The sequence below is a fragment of the Epinephelus moara genome, chromosome 17 (genome assembly GCF_006386435.1).
Source record: "Epinephelus moara isolate mb chromosome 17, YSFRI_EMoa_1.0, whole genome shotgun sequence".
Taxonomy (NCBI): domain Eukaryota; kingdom Metazoa; phylum Chordata; class Actinopteri; order Perciformes; family Serranidae; genus Epinephelus; species Epinephelus moara.
In genome coordinates, this window is record NC_065522.1 from 20,272,131 (window position 1) to 20,283,290 (window position 11,160).

General features: G+C 40.4%; 1 protein-coding gene across 1 annotated transcript; it reads right to left on the minus strand.

Moving 5' to 3' along the window:
• Positions 1 to 3,974: 3,974 nt before the first annotated feature.
• On the minus strand, positions 3,975 to 10,288 carry LOC126404699 (uncharacterized). Its single transcript, XM_050068077.1, has 3 exons — positions 10,257 to 10,288; positions 4,242 to 5,146; positions 3,975 to 4,126 (listed from the first exon to the last, which is right to left on the minus strand). Exons 1-3 carry the CDS (start codon positions 10,286 to 10,288, stop codon positions 4,113 to 4,115), a joined length of 951 nt encoding a protein of 316 aa, XP_049924034.1. The 3' UTR covers positions 3,975 to 4,112.
• Between the last annotated feature and the right edge of the window lie 872 nt (positions 10,289 to 11,160).

An 11,160-nucleotide genomic window follows, 5' to 3' on the forward strand; every position in this document is an offset into this window, starting at 1 on the left:
TTTGATTCTTGAGTGGCACAGGTCGTAAAAATCTGCCTTTGCAAATGCTGTTCTGCCCGGAGGGCAATCACTGCTTTACATGGAAACCAGACAAATCTGGAAACTCATGCTTTCATGAGTCCGGTGATGTCAGGCTACCTACTGCACATCAGAACTGTGAATCCACTTTAATCCATGTTTGTTTGGTAAGGTCAGTGATGCATTTGACGACGTTAAAGAACCAGTCTAACTGCCAGCTTGAGGATTTACTTTGTTTAGCTTCATGAACCACCCAAACTTCTTAGGAAATCCATTCTGGACTTAAAATCTGACATGCAGTCTCAAACACTGGCTTGAGGTATGCTACAATATGTTTACAGTATCTTTTTGTCCAAGAGTTATTGGAAAGACACATATATTTTTGACAGATAGTATCCACTGTGCCCTTCAAAGTCATTACCACAGTGTGAAAAAGATATCCAAAAATTAACTGATCAAAATAAACAAATGAGTTGCTAACCGACTTTTTTCTGCTGGTACTGCCTTTTGATGTACAGCAGGACACCCTTATATAATTTGTACTACATTCTATGTGTGTAAATAACACCATTATAAATGATTTTATATTTCACATGTACTATTTTTAATGTGTTTAAAAAGGATTAATATAAGAATGTTACTGGAAAAGAAACGTTGACGTTTTGTTGATGCGACGTGAGAGACGAGCAAGATGCTATGTCACTTCCGGCGGCCATCTTAGATTCGGCGAAAAAGAACAAACTCGGACTGTGCAGCCCCTGGAATATGTGTTATTTTTCTTTCAACAGGATAGTCATTGAGACACATCGAAAATATCATAACGGCGGTAAGTGCTGTCCGGTGACCTGTTTAGTTTGCATTTATCTATCAGGAAATAGCAAAAAGCCGTGTAACATAAAAAAGTCGCACATCTAGAAATGGCGAAGCAGCTCTTAGCTAACGCTACAACGGCTAGCTAGCGTTAGCAGAAATATTTAACCTTGACGTCGGTGTAACTTTAAACACATTTTTATTTTTTGCCCGCCTTTACTCTAAATTAGAGGTCTTTTCACCCCCATATGACGCACTGGTTACTTGGTGTTGTTAAACCGTTAGAAGCCCTGGCGACTGAGCTAGCTATATTAGCTTAACTGATTAAGCTAGCTACATTGTTTGATTAGCCAGTGTTTGCTAGGCTATGGTGAAGGAACCGTTAGCTGTACCTGGCTGTCAACGGGTAAGCTCTGTATGTTTTGAGGGTCTTATTAGAAAATGGAGCCCCAATCCAATTCGTTTTACTCTGTTACCACTTTTAAATCAGCTACTATTCTATTTTGTAATGTTTTAATGCTGATTTTGTCGCGTAATATTTGAGCACAAAGCGTAAATACCGTCTTTAAAAAGAAGTTTTTGATGTGATACTCTGTGGCAATTGAATAACACTTAAACAGACCTTGATTTTAATCATATTTTCCCTCCAGTGTGAAATATTGCTGTGTGCATCTCCTTGTTGGTGACACGGTCTACTCCAGGGTTTTCCATCTGTCAGTGATATCTCACAGTTAATTAATGCCACTAAGAAAATCAGTTTGGTAAAATATTTATTTCAAAAATACACAGTAAACACTCAATTGTTACATAACGCAAAGTGCAAAATCTGTTTCACCAATATTTGGTATCATTTATACAGTAGCATTCGTTATGAGCAATTGCTCATTTGCATGTGTACTTGCACATACACAAATGAAAATATCAGCCACACAAGGCTTCATTGTAAAAGTATGCTGTATCATCAATATATACATTCACACAAAAGAGAACAACATTGTAACAATAATATAATGCAAACACACATGTTTTCCATTTGCTGGTGTCATTATGAGTGGCAGAAGGGAGGGGAAAACATTGGCCCTCTGCTTGTCTTGTGTGTGTCACCAGAAACATATCATAGTAATGTAGATGTGTAGTGACACAAACAAAGCAAAAACAATTGCGGTCCTTCATTAGGGCTCGTCTGCCTCTTCTTAGGGTAAACTAAAGAATGTCATGGTTAATATAAAGTTCTTCATTAGTTACTCAGCAAAAAGTTTTGACTTTTATGCACTGTTTTACCAATACTGATAACACTTGAATAATTTGATGGCTCCAGTGTTGTGGAGCCTTTCTGTTTAATCACCAAGTCATGAGATTTTTGCCTGACAGTGGTAATGTGGGCTTAAAAGATGACCAAATGACAAACCCCAAATTTGTATTAAGCATGACATCTACTGGTCAAAGTCAGATAGTCGTTCATTTGGTTATGGTTTGATGTTTGAGTACTCTTGGTGGTCCAAATTGCCTCTCATTTGTACCCCATTCTAACCATTCAAAGATTGATTTTCACCTGGGGCAGAGAGTTAGTGTATCAGCCTGCAATTAAGTATCTTATAGGACAGAAATCCAGCAGTCCTATGGTTACAAAAAACAACAAACATATTAGACATTAAATTAAAAACTCCTCTAAATTAATTTTTTTTAGAGCCTTCGCGGACGTGAAAGCAGTCAGAAGGCTGTAGAAGAGTGACCACCCTCCACCACTCCTACATTCACCTGTGGTAAGTTGATACAAATTGAAGCATGATCATAAAAATTTGGGATGCACTGTGTATAATAAACCTCCTGTGAGATGTATGTTTTCAGTTGCACATGTATATGAATAGGGAAGTTATGGTTTTCTTCTCTTGAGTCATGGGGGCTTTCAGTTTTCCTCAGTGCATGACCAGACCCAGCACGACTCCAGTGATCAGCAGAGCTATAGGGGAGGATAGGAGGACGGAAAAAAAGAAAAAGATTTATTAGGGACTGTTCAAATGCAGTTTTTGGACAACATTGCTTTCTGAAGGAAAACAACCCTATCTCATACACTCACCTTGCGTCAGAGATTGCTGAAGTGTAATGGCGTGGCTGGTGGTATTGGGGGCAGCAGTGGGGTTGGCGTTAAGCGTATTGGTGACGGTGGCGGAAGCATTCGCCAGGTTTACAGCAGAACTCTGTAATCTGGTGGTGGTGTCTCCCAGAGTGTTTGAAGCTGAGAGAGCAAGCAAATGACAAAAAGATCATGGTCAGATAATCAGTCTCTGTAACAGTGGGTCTTAATTGGCTGTTGAAAGTGCATATAATGTTTGTGTGAATGTGTATCTTGAATGCGTCAGCTTACTGGCGTTGAAAGGTCCTGTGGAGATTCCGAGTACGAAATTGGTTGTTCTGGCGGTTGAGTTTGGTACAGTGGCTGCAAATGTACACTGGATTGTGCTTCCATTCACGCTGCCCTTTACATTATTCACGGGCAACTGCAGAGCAAAGACAGTTTATCAGATGACCAAGAAGACAATGAGTTTTTTGTGCTGAGATATTTTACATTATGCAGATGGTGAGGTTTTGAATTAACAGGGAGTTGCAGGTTCAGAAATGCTCTCTGAGGCATATTGTGCTTCTAGATTTTGAATCTGTTCAGTATTATATGTGTAGAAAATAAAAAAAATTAGCTGTGTCTACTACTGTCCATATCAGTTCTTTACACAATTTAGTGCATTGTAGTGCAATGTTAGATGGCTGGCCAGTTATGAGTGTGCCATGCTGCCGCTATGAAGTGTAATTTGTACTTGCTTATTCATGTGTGGAAAAAATCAACAAAAGAACATATTCTCACCCAGTTCTACATCCACCAATACTCTGAGTAGAGCTTACCTCTGTCATAGTCAGCCTGCCATTGTTGAGGAGAGCACCAAAGAATTTAACAGTGCCATTGTTGTTTGCACAGACGTAGGTTGTGTCGTTACCCCCCTGTGGTGTGAAAGCAGAAATGTTAGATTGACCCTCTTTTACAAAGATGACTTCAAACTATATGATTTTCTTTGGCACTTTCGTATGTGAATGTGTGAATTATATTAAAACAGCTTACCAATGTGGCATCAGTTGACAGGGTGGCAGCCACGTAGCCGCTTGACTGTCCTGCAAGCCCAAACTCAAAGTTTTGACCACTCGTTTGCTTGGCGGCAAGAAAGAAACAATTTGTTGAGGAAGGGTCACAAGTGGAAGGCTCGGATGCACAGAGCTGTCGGGTCCCACACCCTGCCCTAGAAATAGGTGTCTGCAAAGGAGAAAAGAGACTTTCAGTTGGCTGGACATTGTGCACTTTGATGGTGTTCGACACCATAATCTGTTCCACTATGTTCTTGGTTTTTTTTTTTTTTTGCATCACTCACCCCAAGAGCTTCCACTGTGGTGTTGGTCATCAGTGGGGCTGCTGCTGTAGTTCCTGCTGCGGTAGTTCCTGCTACGGTAGTTCCTGCTGCGGTAGTTGCTGCTGCGGTAGTTGCTGCTGCGGTAGTTCCTGCTGCGGTAGTTGCTGCTGCTGCTGTAGTCATTGTTGCTGCTGTAGTCATTGCTGCTGCTGTAGTCATTGTTGCTGCTGTAGTCATTGCTGCTGCTGTAGTCATTGTTGCTGCTGTAGTCATTGTTGCTGCTGCAGTAGTTGCTGCTACGGTAGTTGCTCCTGCTGCGGTAGTTGTTGCTGCTGCTGTAGTAGTCATTGCTGCTGCTGTAGTCATTGTTGCTGCTGTAGTCATTGTTGCTGCTGTAGTCATTGCTGCTGCTGTAGTCATTGTTGCTGCTGTAGTCATTGTTGCTGCTGCAGTAGTTGCTGCTACGGTAGTTGCTCCTGCTGCGGTAGTTGTTGCTGCTGCTGTAGTAGTCATTGCTGCTGCTGTAGTCATTGTTGCTGCTGTAGTTGGTGCTGCAGTAGTTGCTGCTGCTGTTGTTGGTGCTGCGGTAGTTGGTGCAACTGTGGTTGGCGCTGCTGTGGTTGGTGCAGCTGTTGTTGGTGCAGCAGTAGTTGGTGCAGCTGTGGTTGGTGCAGCTGTGGTTGGCGCTGCTGTGGTTGGTGCAGCAGTAGTTGGTGCAGCTGTTGTTGGTGCAGCAGTAGTTGGTGCAGCTGTGGTTGGTGCTGCTGTGGTTGGTGCTGCTGTGGTTGGTGCAGCTGTGGTTGGTGCAGCTGTGGTTGGTGCTGCAGTAGTTGGTGCAGCTGTGGTTGGTGCTGCAGTTTGACCATAGGTGCCCACAGACAGCCAGGTCACAAATAGGATGGTGAGGATCAGCCTGTTGTCCATGCCTAGAGTAGGTGGGGTGAAATTATTCAGTTAAATGACATAATGGGACACTGTGTTTACAGTTAGTCGTGTTGTAACAGAGATTGTATCAGGTGAGCTCAGTGGAAAAAATGAAATGCAAAAATTTTTTATCAAGATAATACCCAATAAACAAAATCTACAACCCTCTATCGGTAAAGGCCTTTGCACACTGAGCCTGTCCTTTTTTCCAGTCAAAATTGTCGCACGTCTAAAAATAAATACGACCTCACACGACACAGCCGCGACAAGACAGTGGAAGAGGTCGCACTGTATCTTTTCATAACTCAGATAGCTCACGTTCGACAGGTCACACAGTAATAATCAGGTGGATGATGATGAAGAGGAGGAGGATGTTGAGGACAGAGAGGGAGGACAGCTCCGCCCCTTCATGCAGATGCGGTGCCAAATGAAAAACAGGGAGGGAGTGGTGACAGCCAGATAGGTAACCCCAGAGGAGAGAGGCATTTTTCATTTTGTCAGGTATTGCGATTTTTCACAACAAATACAACAATTAACGACTTTTTTTTTTTTATAAATCCCAGGAAAACTACAAGGCACTTTTTTTATGAACAATTTCAATGGCTTTATTATCGTGGCATGGCCATGTAAGACCCTCATGCAACGCCTTTCAGCATCAAGCCTTTGTCAGGGGGTCCGAACAAGTACAGCAGATGTTGCTAAAAAAATAAGCATATTTAATGATGTATAATGTATCCTCATACATTATATGTAATGGTATCCTTAATTAAATTTGCTTTGAGGTGTAGCATAGTGCACCATATGAAAAGCAAAATCTAATTATAAAACATTCTGCACCATGATGATGATGATTAAGGTGATAGCTAGTTGCAATAAAAGTGTTGATGTAAATTAAATATGAAGTGGCATTAACACAGAGCATCATGTAATTTAACTTCTTGTGGTTTTTGTGAAGTCTGTTACCTTAAAACAGTTCAATTTAAGACATCAAATGGAAATAAGATTAGATTTCACATAACATTTTTAACTTAATATTATTAAATGCTCATAATAATTATCAGTTACTGATAATGTTCTTAATTATCAGAAGTATTGATCACTCTTAGTAATCAATCTTAAGATTTCATTTAACCATTTACATTTTACATAATTTTTTACTTTTAAAATTGCAAAAGAAACTTCAGTGGGATTTGAAAAAAAAACAGCTTACATGTACCATATCGTATTCCTCCAATAGATATCAATACCCTGCATACACATTGTTCAAGCCTACCTGTAGATATTGTCTTCACTTCCAGTGATGGGTGAAATTGGGTTGAGAAGCAAAAAGATGCGCAGTTCCTTGCTATGAAGATCTTGTGTAGTTTTAGTCTCAGATGAGGCTTACAGCTGGACCGCTAGCACTCCTGATGTTCCTTGCTGGATCGCAGGTTAAGTTGTGACACCTGTACTGTGTGTGTCACTATTTAAACTACCAAGGATGTCACTGCCCAAAAAAAAAAAATATCTCTGACATCATGGGCAGTGTTTCTAAAGGGTGGAGCTGTCAGTGTGATTTTAAGGGTGTGTATTACGGAAGCCACACATTGATTCTGCCATGTCATTGCACATTTAACCCTTTTTGTCTCTGCTTAAGTTTAGTTTCTGAATGTAATACTTCCTTGAGGGCTCACAATGCTCGTAAACTACACGATTGACATGAGTGAGACAAGGAAACAAAAGCTATTGTGGTGTCTTCCTGGATGTTTCTCTTATCTGATAATAGCAGTAACAGTAGTTCTCCGTCTTTGTGATGAAATTTAAAATATTACACATAATACTGAAAGTTTTAGGCTTGATTACACTTTATGAATCTTCAGATATTTGAGTGGACAGATGGGCCTGATCTGGTCTGATCCAGAGATGTGACTCTAGAACACTTGCACTTGCCATTCTCATCCCTTTAATGAGCTCCCCACACAGACCTCCAGCAGTGCAAATGTCTTTCAGACAACGCAAGTTTGTTTGTGAGTGTGTGCATGCACAAAGTTGGGAATATGAAACCAGTCATGAGGCTGGTGACACAATGCCAAGAACTGGTTTTTCAGTGGCAGCACTTGTGTTTGCTTCAATATGGCTATTGTTTTCTGCAGTTTCTTGTGAGCATTTACCCACCCTATCTATTGAGAAGGCAAGTACGGGCAACTCTCAACTGTCAATCTGTTATAATGGAAAGTGGCAATTATTCAATTACGGGTGCACATTGTAAGGAAGTGTGATCAAGGGAGAAAACGTTTGAAATTTGATATTTTATCGAAGAAATATGCTATTACAATTTTTTTTTTACTATATTAGTTTATGCATTTCTCCCTGCAAATGTACACATTGAGAATGTGGCAGAGAATTACTATAAAAGCACACAGATGAATCTTCACTAGCTTAAAGTGCGGGTAAAGTCAAATCGGAGATTTCTGGTTTTCTGTGTTGGCCTAAAGTCATGGCTGGGAAATGAATTGAAAATTAATCAAAACCGACATTCAGAACCTCTAATTGATGTAATGCTAATGAGTCTGTGGGTCGATCTCCATTTCAGCTCCCTCAATGGTCCCACCCCCAGTGTTACAGAGCAGAGAATACTGCTTATTTTTTCCCGTTTTTAAAACCAACTATAATATACTTACGTTATATACATTTTTTTTTTAATCATTCAAATTTGGCTGGATGATCAGTAATGGCTAGGCACATTCTAAGCGAAGGAAACACTCCCACTGCAAATTAAGTACAATATGTGAGGGGGGATGTGATTGCTGCTACCGTTTCAAACGGCCATGTATTGTTACAAGGTCAGCATACCAATGAGTAATATCTTACCTTTAATGACAACAGTTGCATTAACTTGCTCTAAAATATATAGTCCACCAAATTAGCAAATTAGCTGAAAATCACATTTTTAAAAGTTACGATGTCAATTTAGTGTTGTCATAGAAACATACCCAAATGGACAAACTTAAGATGAAAACATGCTGCTGCGGCACGTAATATGATGAGTGCTGCCCCAAGCACACACTGGATGCGTCACACTGCAGCTCGGCAACATGGACCTGGATGGACCTGCATTTGTATAGCGCCTTTCTAGTCATCTAGTGACCACTCAAAGCGCTTTTTTTTTTACACTACGCTAGTGACCACTCAAAGCGCTTTTTTTTTTACACTACGAGTCACATTCACCCATTCACACACACATTCATACACTGGTGGCCGAGGCTACCATACAAGGTGCCACCTGCTACTCAGTTTTAACACACTCACACACCGATGGAACAGCCATCGGGAGAAATTTGGGGTTCAGTATCTTGCTCAAGTATACTTCGACATGCAGCCTGGAGGAGCCCGGGATCGATCTGCTGATCTTTCGATTGGTGGATGACCCGCTCTACCTCTGAGCCACAGCCGCCCGCGACCATGCAAACAGACGACCATGTGAAGCTATTATTCCTTTAACTGAAAGATCTGCACTTCCTCCAACTATGCATTAGCTTAAGATCATGCGTGGACACCAACTAATTAAACTTTATTATAGTATTATTTATAATAGGACAGTGGCGTGAAGTGCAACGGGGCCGTGTGTCCACGAGCGCCGACACGCACCTAGCTGCCTCCAGTGTGGAATTTTACATATAATAATGGGTGCATATTTTTAGACACACAGTGTTCACCACTGGTGTGTTTGGGCCTTTAGGCATAAACTTTTTTTGTAAACAATATGTTGTTGGTATCAAGAATTTTCATATCAGAATATCTCTCACTCTTTCGTGTGTGACACCTGCATGTATTCAAATAATGATCTGTGATGCAAATTGTACAGTAGTACAATGAAAGGTGTATTATACAGGCAGTTGAAGAATCAGAGAGTTTATTAACCAGTATGTTCAGGTATCAGACCTAATACAACCTAGTAATGTAAAAAATAGTCCTGTTCTCACATACTAACTAACATCAAATAAAATAGTTAATACGTTAAATATTATTTGACTTTGTAAAGTTGAATAGGTGAGATAACGTCTTGATCCAAAATTGAGTAATGTTTTCTTTTTGGCTATACAAATAGGCTATACATGAATATTAATACACTGAATGTTTTTATATAATTAAGTAATTATATAATTAATATAATTGTGTAGTGACTGAATTCTTGGCAAAAGTCAGGCTGTTAATTGTGTAGTCAGTTCCTGTAAAGTTATTACAGTGACCCAGGTTTCTGTCATTGCCAACATGTCTGAGTGGTAAAACCAATCACGTGCTGTGTTAGTAATAGTAAAAGTAGTCGTGGTTGTAGTACAGTTACATTGACACGAACCTGTGCTTTTAATTTTGGGTAAGGGTAGACTGTAGCAAACTGAAATGTGTATGTCCCTGGGCTACAGTCAGGTCAAAACATTGTAATTAGCATTTCTCTTATAATTGTACAGTTCTGCCAGGTCAACCAAGGTAACGTTGTCTGCAGACTAACAGATGAAAACAGCTCAGAAATGAACAACTTGCTAACTAGTGACAAATTCAGTGTGGCTCTCAAGGTTGGGCAAAAGCAGTCAACCTGGTATTACCGGTTAATACACATGGTTGCCAGCCTATCAGGTGATCATTTCAGCTTTCAGGCTAACCAGCTTTACAGCAAGACACAGAGTACTGTTGAGACTACTTTCTGGAACAGGCATTTTCTGTGAGCCCCATTTATAAAGTGCAAATCTGAATTCTTACTCTGACAGATGTAGGCGATTTCTGCTTTGTAGAATCCCTCAAGTATTTGGAAACAGGATATAGAAAAGCAGGAAAAACAATAATTCTGCTGCATAAGTGCTTAAATTTTGAATTTAGCTTCATGCCATATCACTATTTCCTTATTTTATGAACTGATTTTGTTGTTTTTACATCCTTTAAGAAATTATTTTCTTTTCCCATCAGCTCTGGAAGTTGTCCAACTTCATGCACTTAGAAAAACCTCCCTTTGTGTAAAGTGCAAATTGAATTGACATAAATGGTGATTATGGTCAAATTACATGACTTGATATGTATTAATACCCAGTGAACGTTTCCCTGAAGACACTAGACAATGGCACGGACTGTGAGTCATACTGTGCCACAGAAGTCTCTGTGACGTACTCCATGTGTTAAACCTGTTTGGCTGGCATTAGAGAAGGGTGTCTCTTCATATGAAACTTGTCTTGTGATTTGTTTCGACGCGTATTAATGTGGTGAATCAGGCACAAGTTTGTTAATGCACACGAAACAGCTTTAAGTGACAATAAAATTCTTTAGGAGTGTGTTACACTACCATCTTAAGGCATGCAGTGTGTCATGAGAGTGCCGTAATGCTACAAGGTTATAAGGAAGACGTCATAGAAAGTATGAGAAGCAGCAGTGTATGAATCTCTACACACATGTATTGTGATTTCGTTTACAGGGGATCTTAGGCTGATTTGACAATGGTAGAATTTTTTGCCAACCCTACATGTTGATGTTAGTCAGCAAGTGGAGGCTAAAGGTTTCCCCAACTCAGGGGAAGGAGCAGAGCATCGTAAACTGATGATTCATCCTAACACACAGTTGTTGCATGCTGTAAGGGCACACTCTACTAATTATTTCAGACAATTAGAGAGGTATGTTTGATGTTAGAAGCTTTTGGTTTTACTTTTAAAATGGTCACATGCTTAAGTCATGAGGAACAACAGGTGCGCCAGCTGATCGCCCAGCATCGTCAGTTACCGTCAGTTACCGTCAGTTACCTGTGGTTTCTGTACAAGACAAAGCTCATTGGACTGGTTGCTGGCTTGTGGCATGAGGAAGTGATCTGTGTTGCTTTCAGGTGAACCTTTGACTGAAGGTGCTGTACATAACAACAGTGCCAGGGGGTTGAAAGAAACTTCACCTGTCTCTAGATGTCGTATTCACAGCCACCCTTGGAGTCAGCTTCAGGGGTTGCCCTCACTTCCTTTATGGGGGAATTACACTTACATGGCTCAGTGTATAGACGTCCTAA

Excerpts from the sequence above, each read along its gene's own strand:
- LOC126404699 (XM_050068077.1), bottom strand. The coding sequence starts at position 10,288 with ATGGAGTACGTCACAGAGACTTCTGTGGCACA. Across the intron at positions 5,147-10,256 it reads ACAGAGACTTCTGTGGCACA|GCATGGACAACAGGCTGATC; the intron begins GTATGACTCACA and ends CACCTACTCTAG.